The 24857-nt window shown below is 42.0% G+C and overlaps 1 protein-coding gene across 1 annotated transcript; it reads right to left on the reverse strand.

Annotated features, from left to right (window-relative positions):
• Positions 1–257: 257 nt before the first annotated feature.
• On the reverse strand, positions 258–23085 carry GDAP2 (ganglioside induced differentiation associated protein 2). The gene is made up of 13 exons (XM_009809270.2): positions 22850–23085; positions 21144–21283; positions 17431–17584; positions 15806–15894; positions 13328–13404; positions 12086–12245; positions 10213–10363; positions 9205–9281; positions 7891–7967; positions 7180–7319; positions 6776–6830; positions 1932–2075; positions 258–999 (listed from the first exon to the last, which is right to left on the reverse strand). Exons 1-13 carry the CDS (start codon positions 23023–23025, stop codon positions 952–954), a joined length of 1488 nt encoding a protein of 495 aa, XP_009807572.2. The 5' UTR covers positions 23026–23085; the 3' UTR covers positions 258–951.
• Positions 23086–24857: the final 1772 nt, after the last annotated feature.

Here is a 24857-nt window from a genome sequence, read left to right on the forward strand (position 1 = left end):
GTACCCTGTGGCTAAGCTCTCTTACATGTACTGTGTCCATCAAAAAATCAGTGAGTGTTAGTGCAACAGGAAATAAAAGGGACACTGATATCTCTAAGAAACAATCTCTGCTACCAGAGGTTAGGGTTGGAGGCACCGTTTCCCCCTCCTCTCCATACATACACGTCAGGCAGATGGCATTCATTTATCATACAAACACATCTGGCCATGTCAAAGGAGAACAACTATAGTTAGAGAAAAGAAACCGCAAATGCTTTTCAATTTTATTCTTACTGGGAGGGTAGTGGCATCCTGACATGTCACATCATCCAATGATAACTGACAGGGACTTTATCAAGGCTCCTGGCTCACCTAACATTTATGGTACCAAGTCTTGCAGTAACCTTGGCTTGGCTGTAGTGCTTTGTTCAGCCTGCTGACATGGCATTCCCAATTCCAGACACTTTTGTTGGGTCAAGACCAAAGTAATCAGCACTAACAGAAAGGGAAAGTAATCAGATGTGAAACAGAGACCGTATGATGAGCAACGCGTCAGGCTGGTACTGCACAATATTTGTACAGACCAGTCAGAAACGGGTATTACAAATGCAGCTGGGAAACAATAATAGTTAAAAACGTGATCAAGTGCTTTTGATGGATTTCCCAGAAAAGAGAAAGTCTGTTCAGAAATAAATGTAACAGCTTCAAAAGAAAAACAAAATAAAATGCACCTAGTGATCTTTAAATCAACTTTTCCATTGGATAAATATATTTGAAATAGTTGTACAGTTCACAGTGGCATAAAGTTCTCTGATTGCTTGAGTGCTTGAAAATATCTCATCAGTAAAAAAATACCAGAGCTGGGGGAGGAAAACCCTCTCTCTGAATTCTGTACATGGGCAAATGCACAGGTTTTGGCAGGCATCAGGTCATTGGATCCATGGGAAACCAGCAGCATGGCAGGACTGCAGATCACAAGTCAGGGGATGGAGGATAAGAAGAATAGTAAGGCCCATTTTCCTGCAATGAGAACAGAATGAGCAGTTGAACAAAAGTCTTCTCCAGTACACCTTGGTGCAATGGATGATGACACAGAGGCAGAAATAAATAGGTACTCCTGGCTTTGTCTTCCACGAGTACAGTGACTGCCACAATTCACCCAGGAGAGGACTGTGCTGGTAACAAGGCAAAACCAGGCCTTGGTTTTGCCTCTGTTTTAAGCAAAAAGCGCAGGTTAAAATTTTGCCGTTAAGCCAAAGCTGTGATGCAAGGAAGCCACAAATGCTAGCACAGCCAGCCATGCAGTTTGAGACAAAGTTGCCTACGCAGACACACACAACTCTGGCTGTCACTTTGTAGTTCCAGCACATCCTCTTTGGAATGACTTGGCCAATGCAAGCCATATTCATTCCACTATTTGGGTAGAGACCTGGGATGGAGAAGGTAGAGGAGGAAAAGGGACCAACACCAAAGGCAAGGCACCCTGCTACAATTCTGTTTTTCCCCACTTTTTTTTTTTTCCCCCTTCCCGTGTGCTTGTTGATACATGGGGCAGGGAAGATGAAACAGATAGCATTTTTTTTTTTTTTTTTTTTGCAGTCAGTGTAAGATATATAGCAGGTACATAACATGAATTTTATCTTGCCCACAGGCTCTTAGTATGTTTTGTTACAGTTCTTGGCTGAAGAAAGGTAGTCTGCCTTTTACACACATAGGAGACTGCTCTATGAGAAGGGAGCCTGTTTCTTGGCCAAGCCCTCTACTTGGACTGATGTAGAAAGAAAATTTAAGAAAATTGTTACTCACAGAAGAAAAGCTAGACTCTCCAGGAACCCTCCTTTTCTTAAGATGTGGAAGTCAGCCCCTTTAAAGCTCTTGCAGAGCAGAATGCGATACGCAGAAGAACTACATTTAGAAGCAAAGACTGATGCTTGCCACGTGAAGTCACTTACCCTGGCGTCATACTCGAGGACAAAAGGGGGGAGATCAATCTGTTCAGGGGGTATGGCTGCGAATAACTGCTGAAGGCTTTCCACATAGTGGACTTTGTCCTTTAGCCCTGAGACTGTAAAAGTTGTGAAAAACCATGTCGAGACCTGAAAATAAACCCCAACAAAAACAAATGAAGATGGTGCTGTTTCAAAACCTTCGAGTTCAACATAATACTCCACAGTTAAAAAGATTGAGTTAAACTTGAAACACTAATATCATGGCAATAACATAACAAAGTCAGGAAGTACATACCACTGACTGCTGGCAAGCACTGTCTTGAGAGCTTTCAAGCTAGTGTTTCCTGACTCCGCAGTCACTCTTCTCCAACTGCCAGTTTAAGGTCCCTTTCTACTGTACAAGAGTGACAGCTATCTGCTATTTGTCTTCAAAAAAACATCTGTATAGTGGCACGTTTTCCCTTCCAGTTTAGCCAGCTCAGAATATGACCTATTTGACTATATCTGACGGAAGCGTTTTCAACTGTCTGCCTTCAAGTTTTCACAGAAAAGGCAATTCAAGGGAGAGAAAGAGAGAGACTTTCAGCTGTTCAAAGGTTCTACTGAAGTCTCCTCTCTGCTTAGGGTTGGCTGAGTATATCCTTCTCTTTTACCACATTTCTTATCAAAGCCTTATCATCTTATTCTACAAGAATAAGCCTTATAAAGTAAAATCTTGTAGATTAAGTTGAAGTTTTACTTTAAGTATAAATACCTCTGTCTCTTTTGGATGTAAACAGGATAAGGAGTTTTTGTTTTGCAAAGGCCAGTAAGACACCATTGATACTTCTACAAGTTATTAAACATTCCTGTTTAGATTGACTGCACAAGCTTTTACTTTTCAACCCACCTTCTCCAAAATCAAGCACTATATTACCTTTTGTTTATTTCTTATCTAGTCTTTTCCTGGCAGATTGAAGGAAAAAGAAAAGATAGTTGTACTTTGCCTGCAGCGAGTTAACAGAAAAGAAGCAACACCAAAGAAAAGTCTTGAGGAAAGTGGGAGTTTCAAATAAACTAAAACATTAGGTCAATAAAAATGATCTGCCTGAATACAACACTTAAAAAAAGTCAATGCCTAGAAACTGTCCTGGAATAACTATGCTGCCTCCTCAAAATAGCGTATTTTCATGAGAAATGAACAATGAAAAAGTGAAAAGGAGGTAAAGAACAGGACAGAACATTTAAGATTGGTTCATTATTTTAAGGGCAGAATTAGAGATTTATGCTAGCAGAAAGCGGGGAGACAGACTATGACTATTATCTATTATTTACACTATTTTTCTAACAAGACCTCTTATGAGTGATACTGGATGGCAGCTTAATGTGTGAAAAATACCCTCTCGATCCTGTACCAAAGTAGCATGCATTCCAAGGTGTATTATGAATGACAATCATGAAATGCAATTGCTACGGATGTTTAATGTATAAAACTCTAATAGGGAATATTTCTGCAGCCATCACGAGAACTGATATCAGGAAAAGCAATTTATTTTTCCCCCCTCTCAGTATACAAGCCATTGCAGTTTAACACATCTTACCCAGAAACAGAGAAAAAAGGGAGGGGGCCAAAAATGTTTCTAGAGAATTTTTCTATTATCTCCATTCTCCATAATCACAAGTTATAGAAACAGTAATACAAGAGCAGTTTCCTTATTGGTCTGGACAGAGAACTTTAAATTAAATCAAATCCCTGTTAATGCACTGAAAGTAGAGTAAGTTATACCAGAGCAGTCAAAAAAGTTAAAAATCTAGTTGTCTGCTGAAGTTTTCCTTCATTTTTCTTGTCCTGCAGTTCTGGATCTGAATAAAAGGCTATCAAAGTCACTCTGCCAAGCTAGAAAACCACAGGCTTAAAGTATCAGATGTCTTTCCCTCAACAAAACAGCACAACACCGATAAAGGGTCGCCAATCTCTTAATTGGGTCATACCCCAAAGGGAAACTTACTAAGATCTGGGGAATTTTATTACAGTTAGAAGGATCTTGTGTAGAAAAAGCCGTAAGTGATTTGCAACAACCTTTACATTGGTATCTGATCTCCAGAAACTGCTTTTATGACTGTTACAGAAAAACCAGACAAAAATTGTTCATGATGAATATGAAGATTATGATGATTATGACTATATAATTTGAGTATTCAGGTATGTTTCAGTTTTGAAACATTCTTGATTCACAGCCAAGTTACTAAATTTATGAAAACAGAATGTCTCTGGGTGAGATTGTTTCAGATCCAGCCACTGACACTTCACTCCGAACACACCAAGGTCTATAAAGCTTTGTCTGGAGAGCTCTCCGAAGAGAGGAACCAAGAGGATTCACACAAAAATGCCCCAAAAGCCCTTTTTTTTTTCTTTATGTCAGCAGCAGAAGTACATTTACATGCAAGAGTATGAAGGAATTTGTGATAGCACTTCAAGGGTATCTTGATCTAAGGCTTGGTGAAGTGTTCACACTGCAAGAGCTGCTGCCAGCCTAAAAAACTGCTGTTGCCTATGATGCGATTTCATCATAACAAGGGTTACATTTCAGCAGCGCTACAAGAGAATCAAGTTCTTCACAGATCACAAGAATGCTCACATCGAAGCAGGATTAGCGTACAAAAAAGGATTGTGCAGCCACACACCCTGCTTCAGTTACTCTGTTTCAGGAAAACTGCTGAACCCTCCTCCCTGCATGCTGAAAACCATGTATTCTAGACAGGCAATTATCCTCAGAATATACATAATTTAGAAGTTTCACATCTAGAAACCAAACAAAGAATCATCGTTGGCACTCTGAAGCACTTGCAGAACTATGCTTATTTTCTAGGGGCACAGAAGTTTCCAAGAGGCACGATGAAAAGCCTCTTGATTCCTTTTAGCCCAGAAATAAGCAGTGTGACTTTAACAGATGGCAGACATCCACTGTGGCAGGATTCAATACTGCAGTTAAATGGCCCATTTATATCAGAGATTTAAGAATAAGATACATGTACAAGGGTGATGGGTTTGGGAAGCTGCATGAGTGCACAAGCCTTCCTCCGACGTTTGAGACATCAGGTATTTTCCACTATTTCTAGGGAAGGAAGTCAATGCTCTAAGTAGAAAGATGAATGTGCCAAACATTTAAGAGATCTGAGGCTTCTGGGCTAGCAATCTTCCACAGGGACAACAGCCCTGAAATAGCCAAAAAAGGAGGGGAGAGAAAAATCATTCCCTCTTAGCAGCCACCTTCTCCACCAGGACTTTGTGCTGAGTGTTCCCCACCATGTTTCATAAGCTGATGGTCTCTGCAACAGCCAGCAGCAATCCCACTTGCCTTTCAGTTAGAGAAAAGGCTTGGCAGAAAGACATGGGCACTCATCTTCTTTTGCCTCCAGCTGTGTTGCTAGAATAGGATATAAACCAATTCCATTTCCAGCAATTTAGAGCTCTACGTCGCTCACCCTCCCTGCTTCCCACCATCTGCTTGCCCCACAGATCTGTCGGGTTCCACTGCTGTTCTCAAAGGGACAGAGAACATGGCAATGGACTGGTAAACACAAATTCTCATCCTCCAACAAAAAAAAGTTTCTCAACCAAATAGAAATAAATGCATGGGAAGAGAGGAGGGGGATTAAGTGCTGCTCAGAATCTAAAACACTAGTACTTCCTAGCTTCAACTTCACCACTCAACTTCGTGACCTCAGTAATGTTCTATGCCAGCTCCTATGTTTTCAGGAGCATCAGAGATGGAAGCTTTAATTCTAGCACTCAGACCTCAGATCTGTACCCTGTGGGAATAATTAATATCCTGACAGAAACTGGAAGGTATGCTGTTGGGAAGACTCAAGTCTCATTTGCATAAAAACCAAGGAAGCTCTAAGTCTCATGCTGTCCCAGCTGTGCACACAAAAAGAAAGGACTCTTTGGAAATTTAGCAAAGAAATTCTTGCTGAACATGTGCAAACAGATGTTTTTTGCAGGCGTATAAGTTTCTCAAATTTGATCAATGTCAGCACGAAGCAAAATAAACACAGAGGTTAATCTGATGTGAACACGGAGGATCACATTTCTAACTGTTTTAACAGGACAAACAAAAATTTTAGGAAGGGCTGCTGCTGACACTTGGTTCATCTGAAGTACTCGTACTGCTGCAATATGAGTAGTGTGTATGAAGTACAGAAGGGAGCGAGCTCCATCTTCTGTTGCCCCACACAGATCATAGTCATACTGTCTTACTGCTTGATAAGTTCAGTTTGTCATCTCCTGAAGGCTTAACAGGATTTTTCTGCACTCCATGTCACAGAGGTAATCTTCCCACCTTTCTTTGCTACTCTATACTCTATTATCCTGACTAATCTCATTGCTGCTTGACACACGGTCCTCTGCCCTTACCAGGGTGGTTCTTAAGTGATACGCAGCACACATGCAATACCTCTTGCGGGGAGAGAAAAGGTGAAACATCCAGGAAGCGAACTACACAAAAAAAGAATTCTAAGAGGTTTTGGCCATGGTTTGTCACCCTATCAACCAGACAGCAGGAAAAAGGACAAAATGTTTCTCTTTGAAAGAAGCGAGATCCAAAGCTTCCACCTCGCTCTGTTAAGAGCACGTGCAAAACAAGGCACAGATAGCTCCACTGCATTCGAGTTCAGCTTATCACTAAGGTTGGATGACTACAGCTAGATCAAAGATGGGGATGAATTTCAAGTTCTGACTGTAGATCCAGAAGATACTGCCTAATTTTGGAGGTCTTCTACATACCTCCATGTTCCTCATACTATGGTATTACATGCTACCCCGCCAACACCAAAAACATTCTTTTCTTTTGTACTATATACCTCACCTTTGAACGAAATGTTGGGTGGACAAAATACAGTGCCTTCAAGTTCCTCTTGTACCTGGTTTAAAGAAAGAAAAAAACTCTTTAAAAGTGACTTCTAATTAAGCTCACCTACACAACGTAAGAGTCAAAACACAGATCATTTTGCTTAAGTGGCTGTGATGTAATTTTACAAATCTGGATCTAATATAAGGGCAGATAACAGAAAAGTAAATGTAAAGGGAAAAAGGCAGAATGATCATTTTTCAGGTGAAGACATCATAGCCTGCAGTCTTTTATGTGGCCAGTGAAAGTTATGGACAAATTATGACTCTCACAAATAAATGGGAAACGAGATACAGGGAACGACAAATATTCGCACAGCACAGAGGAAGACTAGAAGGAGTTCTTCTCCTACTGACACTCACTTGGCATCAACAACATCATACAGTTTCTTCAAGAAATTAGAATCTAGTTGATTGTAATCATTTGTGAGTGTATGGAAGTACACCAGGACATATTCCTTCACTGCAATATGATCCATGACGTGGATGAAATACAGAAGAGCCTGAGACAGAAAGAAATTAAATTTATATTTGCAAAGAACTCTTTTACAGCTGCATTACATTTCAATATGCTTCCTTTAATTCATTCACAAATCAGGAATCACAAGGCTGGGGGCCATGTTTGAGTGACGAAAGCAAGGTGAACATTCCAAGTCTTCAACTTTACTGTAATCATTTAGATGTCTTTTGTCCAGCTGACCTCACAGATGGAGATAAATTAGATTTTCATGAAAACAGCAAGAATTTGACTTGTTACATTTCACTCTTCATGTCTTGCCAGTTATAGAAGCAGGCCAAGTCTCTTTCTTCTTGAGAAGAAAAAAGGAGTCCATGTTAGGCCTGTTTCTCTAAAAATAGTCCAGTTTCTTCTCGAGAAAAGCCACCTCAACACACAAAAAGTTTTGTAAGGGAATAAATTTTTATCTGCCAACAGAAATAGTTTCTATGTAATCTCTTTCAAGTTTTCCACAGAAAATATTTCTAGTATTAACACTGAATTACCCCTATAATCAGACTTTCACATCCTGAATATTCGTATTCAACCTACACAGTTCTAGTTTTACAAAGCCTTACCTTTTCCATGTCTATTAATGTTACGGGGATATTCCTTCCGACCACCACCATCACTGTGCGACCACAGTTATCCACACCTACAAAAGAAAGAAAAATATGCCTCAAAACTTCTCTCAGTCATGCCAGGTTTTGGAGTTGGTCCCTTTCAAACTAGGGAGAACCAGCCACAGCTCAGAGTTTTTGCAATGCATCTATTTAACATCTTAACAACAGAGGAAATACACTAGAGTTACTGTTCTCACCAGACCAGTAGCTATTCTGGTTCAAAAGAGAAGGGTGCATCACATCTCAAAAACTTAAAGTTTTAAGGACTGCAATTCTATGTTTCCTGTATACTCCACATTTACCTAAATCTCAAGTAATAACATGTTTTTTATTTTTACGAAAACTTCTTCCTAGAAAACACGCTCTGAAATCTAATGCACAGATTCCCCGAGCACGCCTTATGGACCACCTGCAGCCCACAGAGCCTTGTCTAAGGCAAACAAAAGAATTTAAAATTGCAGCTACCGAGCAGAAGGTATCAAACAGACTTGACAACTGCACAAATATCAAGATAAGTATCTGGATTTTCAGGAGGTCAAAGATATCAGCCAAAGTGCTGAAAAGGCTTTCTCTGTAGAAACAGCTATGCTTTTGAGAGCCCGACTATTTTCCTGTTTCTTCTTGTCATGGTGTAAAGCAGCAACAAGGCCCTGGGACTATGGCAAGTTTTTACGTCCGGGTATGACATTACCCAGAGTGAACTGAAGAGTATAGGTTCCCCATATCTGCTTCCCAGGCTGCAAGGACCTCGCAGCTATTTTCTTCCATGGAACACTCTGTCAGGTTGTTGAATCTCTCCCTAATCTCCCCATCTGCTGAACTCAAGGTTGCAAGATGTGCTGCCTGTATTAAAAGCTGCTTTGGTAACTGCTTATTCTCTACACTAATCATCTGAAAGCAACATTCAATTCTTTGTAACAAAAGGGTGGAGATAGTTCATTGTTTGGTCTGAACTATCTCATACAGAGCACCTTACGTATTGTCTTAATCCGCAGTACTGGTTTACATCTAAAGCTACAGATAATTCAGGATATGCACGTATCCTCAGACTGTTAAAGCAAGGCAGTGTTGGAGTTTACCACACAGTCTTTCAAAGCCAATCAAGACAGAATTCCTGCTTTACTGGAGAGATTCTACCTAGTTCTTGGCCAGGTTTCTAGCTTAATATTATGATGTATTGTCTACTCAAGTGCAAAGAAAATACTGTATTTTTATTTTGTATTTTTACTTTAAGATGATACACATCAGTTATTGGTAGCCTGAACTTACCTGTCTGGTACAAGGCTTTAAGAGAAGCAATATCAGAGAGGTCTTCAGCTCTTGCCTGACACAGCCAGCGATTATAACTAGAAAGTTAAGAACATTTGGTCAGAGCTAATCCCCCTTTGGATTAGCATTAGAAGCCTGAGGAAGTATATGGGAAGGGAAGGACAAAATGAGCTCTTTCTGACCAGGCCCCCTCTCTAATGTTGTGGTTTTCTGACCTATGGAGCAACTATCAAGTTGTTAAAGAAAGAAGTGATGGGGAAAAAAACAAACAACAAACCCAAAAACGTTTGAGTGTCAGTTACATACCTAGTGATTCTCACTGGGGCAATGAACATGTAGCAACTAGTAACTACAGTGGCATTGTGTTTGGGGACTTCAGTGTCAGAGTTTAAAAAATAAGAAAAAAGAAAGTTTCTTTAAACAGACTGGAAGCCGAACACAACTACATAACAACCAGAGTCACATATGACCTTCCCCCCCTCTTTGAATGGTGAACAACTTAGTGCCTCATCTGACAAAACAAGCCAAGCATCGTGCCTTAAGAGGACTCCAGCATGGAACTGGCTTCTAAGAAAGCGATCATGCACATTAGGGTTAACGGGGAAAAAACAAAAGGAGGAAAAAAAGCCTCAGCGTTCGTTTATTTATCTTTCTGTTTTGAAAGACAGAGGAAAAATGCTTTGCTATCTGCCCAGAGCCTCAGGAGCAAGCAGGCAGTATTGAAAGCAGATGACCCCACTACAAGAAGTGGTGACAAAACAGTGACATCTCGTGGCAAAGAGACATGCCAGCTGGTTGGATGCACTGGGCATGCTAGTGGGTTCATCACTAGCTTCCCTTCTCCCTTCAGGCCCAAGAGGCTACCATAGCGATCCAGGGTGACACCAGGCTTTATCTGTATTTCCTTGCCAGAAGATTAGGCTTTACAGATAACAAAATCATCATAAGGGCTGGTCCTTTGAACAGCTAACCAACCCAAAACATTCACACAGACAAGGAAATTCTCACTTCCTCTGATGCTGTTTTTGCAGCGCTGCCTCTGACAACTGTCCCTGCAGGATGAGGCGTCTCTGTTTATCAACGTCTCCCTCCATGCGGGCAAAAGCATGGGAACCAATGAAAGACAAATCTGCCTCCAGACCCTCTTCATCTGAAGCATCTGCAGTAGAAACAAAGGTAGCGTAAAATGTTCAAGCTGCGTACAAGACAGCAATGCTGCTGATGAATTGCTATATATCTCAGTGAGCCAACCCAGTCATCATGGTGCAAACTAACACAAAAAACCACAATGTACCCTGATGTGGCTCTGGTATCTCACCAGTACCGCTGACAGATTATAGCATGTGATTGATAACTACGGACTCCCTTAAAATATTGGTTTGCCTGGAAACTAACTGGGCGAGTCCTTGTCATCAGCTTGTAACAAAGGGCTAACAGTTCACACTCTCAAAAAACAAGGTCTGGAGAGAGTGACTTGGGCTTTACAGTTGTCCTACTTGTCACAGGACGAAAAATAAGCATGCAGAGGGACAGATGCTGCAGCTTTATTCGGTTTAGAAGCCGTACTGTAGAAAGGGCTCACCTCTTTTTATATCATTGACACTGCTGGAACAGATGCTGTAGAGCTGGCGGTAAACTGAGTTAAGATATTTTTATAGCATTGTTTACATACGACTGTGTGATGAAATACAAGAGCACAGATTTGCTTGCTGGTGACAATACTGGAACGCTCCACTGACCTTGATGCCATCAAGGAATATTGCTAAGGCTTCTAGCACTATCTCTCTGGGCAATCTGTACGGGAACTGAGTTTCACAGTTTCAGTGTGACATGCTACAGTAGCAATGGGACAGAAGTGCAGGATTCCGCTATGCCCGTTCGCTCGTACATATGCAAAACCAGTAATTTCACAAATTATTAGCTAGTGGTTGAATGCCTCACACTGATCAGCCACAGCTGCAAATACCACACTAAGCAGCAGTTTGGATGGGGAGGGGGGGAAAAAGACTGGAATCTGATCAGCAGGAGTGGGTACATCAGGTATCAAACTCTGAACAGGAAAACTAAGTTGTCTGTATCCTCATTGCATATTCAGCCTTATCCCAACTGGCCACGCAAAAGTAGAAAACCTTTGAAACCCCTTCCAAGTTATCTGCTGTTGATGGTTTAAGGCTTCGCCTGAAGATGCGTAAAACTTTCACAGCACTGCTTAATAAATAAGGCAGAACATGCCAGCTATGCCCATTTATATATTACATTGTTTTGCCATAGGTATCTCACCTCCTCAACCCTGACATCTAGGCAACCTCTTTACAGACTTCTTTCACTGAGCTTTGACAGCCATTTCCCAAACACTGATCTCTGGGTTGATCTAGTTCTTCTATCTTTTAGGGATTTTCTGCTAGTTTTCATTGAGCATCTACGAGTTTGATGCACATGCTGTATCAACAGAATCTTATCATTTGAGGCAGCATTTGCTAATATATCAGCAACACTTTGCTAATATGTAGTTAGACCATTAACAATAATGCCTTTTTAAGTTAGGAGCTGCACAAGATTCTGCAAAAAAACCTGCAAAGGTCCTAATTGCTTTGGGAGAAAAATTTGCAAAGGGAATGAACTACCCCACCTCTCCCCCAAGAAAAAGACAGAACAACTCTACTGCATCCTCTAACCACGTCACTCTACACAAGGCAGAAAGCAGAAGTAACTGCTGTGGAACAAATGAAGCCAACAAGGCAACTTGATGACTGTCTTCATTATAGCCTGCCTTAGGTGAGGTGGGGTAGGAAAACATCTCTCTGCTTTCCATGTGCCTTTCCTGTTTTTCCATTAGCTTTCACACAGAGATACTTATTCCAAAGTTCAGTTAAGAACTCACCATCCGGAACACCTGGCTTTTCAGTAATCCTGATCTGCCGCTCTGGTACTACAGGCTCCCCTTCCGCATTGCCAATATCTGCAGGGAGGTAAGGCAAGGATTGTATCTCTTCTTCCAATGATCTTGGAAAATACAGAGGCAGCAACTTCTGGTAAGTAGCCTACAAATAAGAAAAATGCGTGAAGGGTCTATCACGCATCCTTACTCTTCAGTTAAGTAACACCTGCCCTTGTAGCAGGAACCTTCTCAGCGGTTTGGAGGCAAAGTACCACTTCCCTCAATGGCTTATTTTGGGCTGTTACCTGGCAATAAAGGCAGGTAAGCTTGATAAAAGGCTAACTTTTTTTTTTTGCGATACTGCCAAATGACCTCGAGAGGGCTCTGCTTTAACCTGCATGAACTGAGGTAGATTGCAGATACTTGAGCTTTGTAATGAAGTTACAATACGCATGGATGACAGACTTCAGCGAAAGTTGCTTGTATTAAAATGCACCACTACACAGATCACCTTTAGTGATCTGACTGGGAAAAGAAAAAAAGCAACAACCAACCAAGAGAAACCCTCCCCACATGGAGGAAAATAGTGAAAATCTCTACTGAACATTGTAATACTTCATGTGTTCTCTCCAAGTGATTAGCAATTTCAGAACCCGCAACAAGTTATTTTCTTCATCCAGATGCCACAGAACCTGAACACAGTGTGGGTGTTCTGCCCAGGAACTGCCATTAGCAAGTCCGATATACAAGGGAAGTCAATATTCAACCTGCTAGCGTCTGTCTGAACACAGATCATTAAACGTCAAGCTTGTTATTTCAACAAGACAGCAAGCAATGTTTAAGATGTTTGTAGGTGATCTGTGGGCAGGCTAAACTGGCCCTTTTAAAGCACGATGGAATCAGCATTGCGTAAGAAGGAAATCTTGTATGAGGAATTTCCTTTCTGGCTGGCCGATACCATCCAGCACAACTGCATGCTATAATCTCTGGTATTGGTTCCTGTTCATGGCTTGGGAACATGGAAGCCAGAAACGGAAAGATTCTGAACATGTCCATAGCGACTGCTAAGAGCATGAACAGTACCGGGAAAGATGCTATGCTAGTAGGAGACAGAAGGATGCTGTGGGACCAAAAGTCTATGTGATTTGAAGGGGAAAACCAGCTCTACAATGCAGGAGTTAAGACTGCTGCAGAGAAGATCAAACATGCCCACGAATTTTGGTGGAATGAACACCAAGGAGATACCTCTTCAAGCTCGGAGACTGCAAACACCACCTTCTCCAGAGTCTCTCCATGAATCTCCAGGAACCTTCTAACTGTGCCTGCAAGGAAGAAGATGAAATGTAGTTAGCAAAACAGGAGGAGAAATTTACACACACACGACTACAAGTGGGGAAGTCAGAGTGCAGAAGAGAGAGACACATCTCTCCTCATACAAAATAGCTCCACAGGCAAGTGCAGATTAAGTGGTAGTTCAACACACCAAATGGGTTGCTGGCCATATTGGAAGTTCCATCTCCACTCTCTCCTGCTGCCCGCTTTAGAGATGGATACAAAAAGAGGAAAAGTGTCTCTCTGATTTTAGCTTATTAGGTATTCCTGAGTCTGTGGAACGTGATTCTATGGTCCTGCAAAATCAAGCCAAATCCTTCCTTTACAGAGTCCTGTGCAAATTGCCAAAACCAGACATTCCTAGAACAAGTCCCCATGCCCTAAGTTACCAGGAAAGCAAGATGATAAGCAAGCTACAGCAGAAGCTGGTACAAGACAGAGTCAGCCACAAAAAACCTCTGGGGTGATCTATGCCAAAGAAGCACATAAAAATTGTATTTGTAAATTGTGAGAGAATTTATTTCCTCTATTACTTTTTTTTTTTGGACTCCCCCAAAGTTTTAGCATAATCCAGGGACACAGTCATGTTCTAAGCATTTGCAGCTGAGGGGAAAAAGATGTTTTGTAACCAAGCTCCCAGGCAGACATATCCTTGTACAGATGAGGTCCTTGAGCTGCAATAATCTTGACACATGTCAGAATTTTCAAGCGCTTTCCTGTCAGACTGCCAAGAGAGAAAGTGTCCAAACAAATAGGTTGGTCTAGCATTATTTTATCAAGTAGCATATAGCCTCACAGAGACAACAGAAGAGAGCAATAAAGGAAAGAAGGCTACTCTACAGAGAATACATTAGCGTGAGTTCTTCAAGAAACAGCAGAGGGGAAAAAAAAAAAAGAGCTATTTTCAAATACTTCCTGTACAGAAATTCATGTATAATTGGGTTGACCTGCAACACTGCTTTACGGGACAAATGCAGTCGTGCAGTTCCACACCAAACAGTTTTCTGAACCTATGTGAGCAGATGTTTTCAGATGTCTCACTCAACAGGCGATAACAGAGAAAACAATGGACTAATCTGTTTCTCCAGTGTCAGCACCTCTGCTAAACAGAAGGTAGGAAACATTTCTCCAGTCAATGTGCACAGCAAGAGGAAAACCCACTCCTTCCACCTGCAACAACCTTCCTATTGTGCAGGAGTAACATGCAGGAAGGTCCAGGGACTGGGTGGTGGTGGTGGTGGAAAGCAGACAGGAGCAGGCCAATAGAAATGAAAAAGTCAAAAGAGAAAAGGGAAAAGTAAGAACCAGGCAAGTATACAATATTCTTCTCTGAGCACTTTTCTAGTCTCTAAGTATTTTCAGCCTAGGAAATTTTCTGATTTGTTTTTAGTCGTCTTCATTTTTTTCTTTAATAGAGTTTCCTCTTGGACCCAAACAAGTTTGAAAACTTTTAGCATCTACAATGCTTTTTGGTAAGAAGTTCCACAAAACCAATAGTGTAAGCATAACAACCATTTCCCCTTGTTTGTTCTGAACCCGATTAATATTAGCATTATTTGAAGGTTCTTATTTTGGGAGACAGCGAACAGCTGATTCCTATTCACCATTTCCATGCCACTCATGAGTTTAGAGACATCTATCACACTCCCTTCAAGTTCAGCGTATTCCAGCCTGAAAAAGACTTTAGCTTACTTAGCTATTTCTTGCCTTTCCCTATTCTTGTTGACTTCCTCAACTGCTACTATATTCTTTTTGAATGTGTAGTTTAAAGGGTGGACAAACACAGACTCATAGCATAACATTCTTAATTTTGTTGTGTCTTACTCAGCTTGTTGTTTTGAACTCCAGTGAGCTGTTGTTTTCATGGAACTATTATAATCTCAAGATTTTGCTCCCTAGGCCTAGCCTAGCATTTTGCATGCGAAGGCAGAAGCATGTGGGGTGGGTCAGTGGGGGAAGAGTATCACTTTACATTTGGATATGCTGATGACACTAAAATGGCAGATGAAATTCACTCTATTGCTTGAGGTCTGTCTACAGCTAAACAGCAAGGCCTCATCTTTGCTATTCTAAACAATTTTTACTACCAGCAAACTCTCTGACCTCACTGTTCAGCATCTTTTCCAGCTTATTAACTAATATATTGAAGACTGCAAGTTCCAGCACAGATTCCCATGGATCTTTACTGATGGCCTCTCAACAGAGAAAGGATCATTTGCTTTTATCCTCCATTTCCTGATCAACCATGGAAGGCCTTGCCTTTTTACAGCCTCTAACAAACTACAGCCCCGTAAAAAAAAGGGTTTCCCCATATCAACAGCAGTCTGTCAGAGGTAAGCTATCAGCTGAATACTGCCATATTGAGTTTATATCACTTTCCAATAAACTTACGCAGTGCTATGTGGGTTGCATCCTCCAAGGGGTAGCATCTTTTCAGAGAGTTAATGACACAAAATCCTATGGAACACATTGCCTGTTCCCTGAAATCCAGAAAAAGAGATGGTCGGATGAGAACAAACATCTGTCAGTACAGTAGATAACACCAGTACTGTTTTTCCTGCCTCTATGCAGCAGCCACCCTCTTTCAGGTTTTTGCAGAAGGATTCTTTCCTAGCAAGATGTATACATACCACCATTAAGCAGAGAAGGAGGGAACCATTAACGATTCCACACTGTTTCCCCTTCTGTTTGTTCTCAAGATTTCTCCTCCTACCTCAGATACATTGTTCCTGCAGTGTCTTATATCCTGAATGAAGAATTTCTTCCCCCAAGCTCCCTGCAATCCTTTCCAAAATACATTCCCTCCTGTATAGGATTAACAGCGAGGAGAAGGAGGGGAAAAGAAGGTGCTCTTTATTACAAACATTCTCCTGTTCCTCCACCTGACCTATCACTTGTTTTGTTAGAGGTGTGGACACAGACCAAGGTGGCTTACTCAATCCTAGGTATGATTAGACAATCATTGGCATGGAGCGATACATACTTTAAGATCAGTAAGATGCTTCCAGCAGAGAGCCACATTTTTAGAAGAGTAAAGCAGAGGTGTTGCCAACATCAAAGGAGCCTTAGCAAGCTCAGAGTTGGTAGACAATTTCACAAGCGTCAAAAGTTACTCTAGAGAACAGACTGACTGAAAGGCATTCAGAATGCAGTAAGCAGAATTATTAGAATTTTTTAATTGTTTTTAGCGTGTTTCAATCCAGGCCTGACTTTGTTTGTTAATTCTGAGGCAGAACAAAACTGGCACATACTAGATACCTTAGTGTAATCTTGATTATGAAACAGTCACTATTGCACTGTAAAGCACAGTGAAGACTTGGAAGCCCAACCCTAAGAAATTGTTAAGTACATTTTCTGACATTGCTCTTGTTCAGGTGGTTTTTTTGTGACTGTTACCATTACAACAGTCGTCACAGGAGAAGAACAGAATACAGGAAAGAACACAGAAAAATAGAAAGAAAAAAACCTGTTAGCTAAGAGGAAGTAGAAAATACCACAGATGAAAGAGGAAAAACTACAAACCCATCTGCAGCAACTGTGGATTTAGAAATAACCTTGCACCCTGACTCAGAATTTTACATGGCTGTTGTACGAAGGCAGAGAGGCCACATATATGACCTGATACAGCAGTCAGATCTGCCTGTGGGTATGTCCATGTAGCTGCCGAGACACATGAGGTTGCCGCTTGAGCAAGCTCATTTAAAGCTTTTTGCAGCACGGAACCCAGCGCAATTATCAATGCTGCTTCTCCTCAGAGTAACTGAATGCTGCACAGCTCTAGCTACACTGTTTCAGGACTTGAACCAGCTCAGATCTCGCTGCGCATTTCATCTACACCACAACACAGGTAACAAAAGGCATGAGGTATACCATGAAGCCTAATGTTGTCATGTCCTTAACCGAATCCACTATATATAAGATGATATTCAAAGCCATTTGGCCTCTCTGCAGACCCGAATATCGAGAACAGATGTGCCACGGATGGCAAACTCTCATGAAAGTGGTCGTGTGCTTACTTTGCAAGCTGCAGGACATTGCGGTAACAGCTGTATAGAGAACTCTCGGCTGCTGTGCGATACCGGCTTTTGTATTTGGGTCCCACTGTGTGAATGATGAAACGCGCAGCCAAATTAAATCCTTTGGTGAGTTTAGCCTCGCCTGTCCTGCACCCTGAAAAAAAAATAAACACAAGGATAAACGCACCAATGTCATGATAAGAAAGCTAGAAGTATTCAAGCCCTTGACTTCCTCCAGAGTCAGACAACTCTACTTCGTATATAGAAGTGTTTTAGACATCAAATATTAAGGATAGCATTCTGTCTCATAACAGCTGCTTAGTATCACCTAGTCAGGTTGAGGATTCAATTTTAAAACTATGCATATAAGGACAAACCAGAAATTGCTAGAAACACGCTCTTAATTGCGGTGCTTACTATACTACAGAGCCAAAGGGAGAAATGGTTTAACAATGTGCAGAGAACTAACGCACAAATATGCTATACAACCAGAAATAAAAAGTACTTCTGAATTTAACAACTTGGTTTGGGGAGATTACTTTTTGGATAAAAGGACTACAAGTGTCCTTAATCTAACCCATCAGCTATTGGCAAAGCTATGAAAAATAAATACATCAAGAACTTGTTTCATCTATGCTCCCAGAACAAGGCAGCTTTCTTTGTTTTGCAAGTTTCTTCGTGTCCACAAGGCAGGAGTATGATTCTCATGGAGATCATAATTTCTTGACAGACTACGTGTCTAGTCTCAAGGCAAGGAAGTTCAAGCACCACATTTAATTGTTCCATTCACAGCACCCTCCAGTTACATACTCTAGGATTATTCGCTGCATGCTAGCGTACTTTACATCTCTACCTCTTTTTGGTTTTGACTTCTCTTTGGCTATCCCCTGCAAGGTACTCATACTCAATTCCTGTAGTTTTTCGTAAGGGAAATCAGTTTGTCGGAACCCTCAATGACATCCATAGACCTCTTTATTCCCTTCAGTTTGTCAATGCATTTCTGATAATAAAAAAATCCGGGAACAGCTACTCTGTTTGAAGACCAGTTTTTCTTCAGCACCTGGAAGAAAAGTCTGCTAATTCTTCTCTTCTTCACCCAAACCTAGTCCACTCCAGTTCTGGACAGCTGAAGAAGTACAAGTACTCCTAGTCTCTCTCTTTCCCTACCCTCAAAGACAAGCATTTTCCACCTTCTTCCTTCTGCACGTACAGCCACACTTCAGTTTTCTGACCTGGCTGAAAACAAGTATTTTCACTGGATTAGCTTTCAACTGATCTTAGAGGTTGCCAGTGCCCACGAAAAGGAACAAGACATGAACAAGCGCCTGCAACCACCCTTCTGGCAGTGGCACTGCAGTAGCTTGGCTTAAGTCCATCATGAAGCTGCCCACTGAACAGAAGCATTCACCTCTCCCACTCTACTCTGCTTCTTGTAGTGCTCAGGCAGGCTATCAGCATGCGTGAAAGTGTATTTTATGGCCAGAGATATTCCAGGTTGAGAATCTCTCTTACTCAAAACTTTAAGCATGCCTTTTTAATGGCAACAAGACACTGCCGTTAAGTCAACATCTTGTAAGCTTTTTGATCCAATAAATCACATCATTAGCTTCTATAGACCTCCACCTTGTTTCTTCTGGGTTAATCAGAAGGAATGTAAGAGCATGCTAAAACTAAGCATACTTTTCTGAATTACTGCACATCCTCTAAGACACCTCAGCTCAAGAGAGCAACTAAATAAGCACAATGTGGAAAAAGTAGAAGCTAAACCTGAAACACTTAATATGTAAGATATCAAATTACTATTCTTCCTCCATGGTCCATCCAAGTCACACGACTTCAAAAGAACAAGCAAAGGCCTGTAGGAAAAACTGTCTCGTGAAAAAGCATGAAGCAAGTTTGACCGAGGTATAGTTGTGAATTCAGTGGGGAAACGAATAAGTTCAGACAACCAGATGCGGCATCAGTAATCTCTAACTACACTTACAGCACACTTAGTACTTCCCAACGCCTTCTGCCTGGAGATAGCTACAAAATTTATAAAACTAAAATAAGCAGCAAATATTATTCCTATTTGCAGATATAGGGTGAGGTGAGCTAGTAGAGTGAGCTGCCCAAGGTCAAGCTCTGTGGCAAAACTGGGAACAAAGTCAAGAACTTATTTTTTTTACCCGATGAGATTTCAAACATTAGAACAGCTTTCTCTCCAAGTTTAAAATGGAAAGTCTGAATCTTCCATATAAAGTGCACAGCGGAGAAAAAGTCTCACTGGAGTTGGAAGACTACTAAGCATTGCTGTTACAGAAGGTCTTTATTAGACTGCAACAAGTATGTGTTGATAGGCAAGCATTTATCAATAGCACTTCATTTGCAAGCCTGGACCCTTGGCTGTAGCATTTCTGTGTTAATCAAAACCACACTCTGTTCCCAGGAATGCACAATTTAGCTGAGCCTTAAAGAAAGCACAGGCCTTTGAAAGGTCAGTATGTCACATGCTTTAAGATAGCAATTTTTTCTCAGAGTCTATGAAATATGAATCTATACCAAGCAGTAGGAATAAAGCAGGAGAGAACAAACTGAAAGTCACCACTGTGCCCATTTTACAGATTTAGAGCAAAGACCATACATTTTCACTTTTTCCCCCCCAAGAACATTCTCCTATGAAAAGAGTTCAAGGTTAAATGGGAAAGAGCAGAAAAAGGAAGCAGACATGACAAAAGAATCAAACTAATTTTTTAACTAAGCTCCCTTCCACTTCCGCTACTGTAACAAACACATTAAAGGTGCACAAAAGCCAAAGCTGTAACTCTTTCCTCCCCCACGCAACACGCCAGTAGAGTGTCACAGAAGAACTGATTTCTGAAGAGCTCTTGTCACAAGATTGAAAGGAAACTGTCATGTATAAGGAGTCGTGAACCTGCAGAACAAGTTACAGAGAAAGGAGGATGCAAAACTACATAACTCAGCATGGTAAAAGGGAATTTAAGAAGCTAAGCCCAACTTTTAGAAATAACTCCCTACAGAGCTGCCAGATCTCACATTTTAAGGACTCCTTGAAATGTCCCTCTCTTCTCACCTCACATTGCACACAAGAAACCCAATTTATTTTAGAAGAGTTCTGGTATACATAGCAGGGTCCTAACTATTCTATAACATCTGCTGTATTTTAACAGTTGTTTCCACCCAAAGGATGCACACTGACTTTTCTGTCTCCTGTGAAACGGTTACTCTTCCTCCTGTTTTAGCCTGAAAGAGGATACACAGAGCATATACTAGAACCCACTTAATTTCTACAATGGTGAACTTCAGTTCCTGTCTTCCATGGTGTATACACACTGAACAGGATAAGAGCAAAATCTGAAGATGTAGAAGACTGGTCCCTTGACTAAAAGCTCTGATAAGCTAACTACTCTAAGTGGCTTCAGCTAACAATGGGAATTATTGTATCACAAAGTAAGGGCTCAGCAACTCGAATATCTGCCACGGATTTTCAATGATCTGTAACCTGAATGGCAAAAAGAGAAGAGACTGGATTGGCACACGTTTCCTCCGTTTATTTCACACTAACACCAGACTGGGGGGCGGGGGGGGGGGGGGGGGGGGGGGGAGAGGAGGGGGAAGCTATACCTTGCTTTCAGTTTATGCCCAAATCCTGATGCTTTGTAGTGTGCAAGGACAGTAGATTTCAATAAGATAAAATGTCTCCAGCCACTTACCTTTGAGCTTCTGGAGTTCATCCCTCAGGTCAGGCCCAGCATGCATGAATATACTTTCAGATACTGGATTCTTATCGGTGAGAGACTCATTACTGGTATTTACTATGGCTGTGCAGTTCAATAACGCTACATCTCCTTTCCTGAGGAAACAAGGAAACAGTTTATTGCAGGCTAAATGTCAGATTAAGCAGGATATTCTCAAATAAGTCCTGACAAGCAAGGAAATGCCAAGTTAAAGGAAAAGCATTAAGAGCACTCCAGTGCCCACACAGCGTAGCGTACCCTGACGTGCTCACCGTGCAAAATCATCCTTTGCCTCTAACTGATAAAGAAAGACTGCGTGCCCCCCCTCATTTCCTTAAAAACTCCCAGCCTCAGCAGTAACTCAGTGATGCATGTAGAAAAGGCAGGGTTGTAGTTGTACGTAGCCAGCAGAACATGCACAGAAGCGTGTTAAACTGATGAAGTGTAATATGTTCCAAAAATATGTCTATTCTCTCTTGGGAAAAAAAAGCACAGTTCTTGTGGTGTATTATTTTCAAAACTTCAATAGTTTTTTTTAATGTACTTTTTTCAGTTTGCACACACACTATTCACGGCACCTTACTGCTGCTGCTCTTCCTCAGACCACTGAGGATCTAGAGCGACACTGCAGCTAGTCAAGTTTTCATAGCTTTCGTTCTGAAACTGTGAGCCTACAATTTGATCATGTTCATTCTGCTGTTCAAGGATCAGACATGCAGAAGATAAACAAAGCAGAGACACACGAGAGACAATGGAGTAGCAGAACTCTGACTTGCTTTTTGTCACAGCAGCAGCCATTAAGAGATTTTGGGATCAAAGAGCATAGGAAGGGAAATAAAGATTCCACACAGGGAGAGATTCAAATAACAGCTGAAATTGCACACATTTTTTACACCCAAGTCATAAGAGGTGTTTAACCTTTTACTTTTCTCTTTCTTTACTGACTCAGGTTCAGGAAATCCATGAACAGTCCCATTGCATGCATGTATTAACCAGAAAGAGGTTCAGGCTGATCTCTGAATCCACATCCCTGAGAAACCCTTCTCCATATTGATTAACAAAGAGTTACTTATCTAGAGAGCAGGTTTGAGTATCCGAGTTACAGGAAACAAAAACCGATGGAGTAAGTTCACCTCAGCACACTGTACTTTATCAATACATTTTGGTAAAAAAAACATGGAGACAGAACACAGAATGGAGAGAGAAGGGGGGGGGGGGGGGGGGGGGGGAGAGAAAAAAGCCCAAAGCAAGCCACAAGAACCACATGAAAGAAAGAAATGCTGATCTAAACCAGCAAAGTGAAAGCAGAATAAAGTCAGCAAAGAAAGAAAAAGCTAGTAGACAGCAAGCACATATTTTAAAAATTTAAAAAATTGTATTGAAGTGCCCAACTAGGTTCTGATATTAAGCATACAGTATGACAGTAGGAAGTACAGCTCCAGTCTGCTGCATCAAGGAATGCCTATGAACATCCAATTTATAGCCTATGGTGGAGCAAAATCTCAGACTTGCAGATTTACAATGAACAAAAAGATTATTTTTTTCTCGGATCTGTAATGTTTGATTCAAGAAAAGAGGGTTTAAAAGCTTTATTCTACATCGGTGATCGTTATACGAGGCAATCAGATCCTGCCATAAATGGAGAAGTGATGACAAACACACCAGAGCCACACAGAACTTACCATAAGATTATTTTTGCATTGATGTCCTTCCTGTATGGAAAAGGTGATCTAACATCAACTTGAGCTTTTTCAACAGGGTTTTTGTGAGAGTCCAGCTGCTTAGCCTCATAGGCATCAGTCCAGCCTGGCAGACTGTCAACATCCACAAATTGGGAAGGAGCACCCAAGGGATCCATGGAATGGAAACAACAACTCCTTTCCTCTGCTAACTTGTCACACTCCAATTCTCACTGGAGTCTTCCAGGTGCTTTAAAGGAAGAAAAAAAATCAAACCAGGTCACCAGCTGTGCACTGAAAGTAATTCCTGTGGAGCCAGACCTTTCGCAAGGCTGCACTGCAATTAATTACAGCTAGCAGAAAACACAAAAACAGATTTCCAACTCAACCGCTCTCCCTTTCTTTTTTATCTGTATGCGAAAAAGGCAATGCAAATACTTGCAGTAAGACAAACCTGTTCCAATAGTGCAAGATGAAAACACCTTCGTTATTAAATTGGTCCAACTGACTTGCGATCATGCATTTTGAAAATGCTGAATGCAAATTCCCAAGTGTAGAAAGGACCTTAGTTTTTCTGTAAATTATTATTTCTTTATCGAAACGAACAGCAAATTTGTAGCAGGGTATGTATAATCTATCCCTTCAGAGACTTTGCTAGCCCTGGGTCATACTTAAGAAAAAAAAAAGACCACCAAGACAAAATACGCATCCCCTCAAACCACCACAACCCCAAAAACCCTAAGCGCAAAAAACCCCCCTTATAAACAAACCAATGAAAACACCCTCCTGCACCCCCAAATAGCGCAACCCTTGCAGTTCGGTGTATTTTGAAGCATCGCTCCGTTCTTACAGTCATGCACTTAAGCACAAAACCCCCTCGCCCAAAAAGGTTTTGCAAGAGAGAGCAAAGATGTAAATTTGAACACTGGCCAACGAACTTGCAGACTGAACTCAGCCATCTGACCTTTTGTGGTTTTTTTTTTAAAAAGGTTGAGATAACACCGGTCGCTAGATAAAGACTCGGACTTGCTGAAACGTACTTTTCAATTGCCAGCACGTAACACCTAGGCTACTACATTTTCATTTTTAACTACTAAACCGGACTAGCGAATTAAGCTAGCACAAACGCGCTCATGTGAGTAACCGCAGTTTGCCATGTACACACCTACTATTTAACCTTTTTCACAGGGTCATAATTGCTAAGAATTTTGGGAAGATTGCATCCACAAGCGGTAACTCTGAAACATGAAGTATATTCATTAGCTAGGAAAAAAACCCAAACCCCAAACATCCAAACCCAAACTGAAGGGTAATAAATGCCGACACCAGGACAAAGATGCCGATAAGAGCATCTAAAGCTGAATTTTGCCGTGAGGAGTCAGGAGAAAGGCAATGAACAAGAAGGTACGAGCAGCTGGAGTGGCTCCAACCAAAAGCTCATCTACAGCGGTGTCTTCCCTCTGACGAACAGCCACAAACAGGGACCTAAGCACGAGGGTCGGAGGCAGACAGAAGAAAAGGGGCGCACATAAGCTCCTCCTGGACGTTCCCCCCATCTGCTGCCCGGGGCCTCCTGCGGCCGAGCCGAGGCGGCCCTGCGGGGACCACAGGCTGGGGACGGGGAGCAAAGCGCTGCGAGCGGGACTGGAGCCCCCAGAGCCCCCGGGCGGGGTGTCGCGGCCCGCCCGGGAGGAGGGCGCTGCCTCTCCCGCCTCTTGCGGCCGGCGCCCGGGCCGCCGGTAACCCGCGAGCGGCCAACGGCTGCCCCCCGCCCCGCCCCGCTCCAGCCAAGCCCCTCTCAGCGCCAGCGGCGGCGGCCCTCCCCCGCCGGAGCGGCCGCGCAGCGACTCACGGGCAGGCCGCGCCGCCGGCCCCGCCCGGCCACAGGGTCTCGGTCGGCGCCGGTTTGGCGACATCACCCAGAAAAGCGGAGCGGCCGCCGCGCGCTTCCGCTTCCGGGAGTAGCCCCGCCCCCCGCCCCGCGCTGCCCGGCCGCGGGCTGCCCGGCCGC

This window comes from Gavia stellata, chromosome 1 (assembly GCF_030936135.1).
Source record: "Gavia stellata isolate bGavSte3 chromosome 1, bGavSte3.hap2, whole genome shotgun sequence".
NCBI classification, from domain to species: Eukaryota; Metazoa; Chordata; class Aves; order Gaviiformes; family Gaviidae; genus Gavia; species Gavia stellata.

Coding starts and splice junctions, on each gene's coding strand:
- GDAP2 (XM_009809270.2), bottom strand. CDS start 23,025: ATGGATCCCTTGGGTGCTCCTTCCCAATTTGTGGATGTTGACAGTCTG. Junction 15,895..17,430: donor AATGTCCTGCAGCTTGCAAA/GTAAGCACACGA, acceptor TCTGGATTTCAG/GGAACAGGCAATGTGTTCCA. Junction 9,282..10,212: donor CAAAAACAGCATCAGAGGAA/GTGAGAATTTCC, acceptor TTAACTTTCTAG/TTATAATCGCTGGCTGTGTC.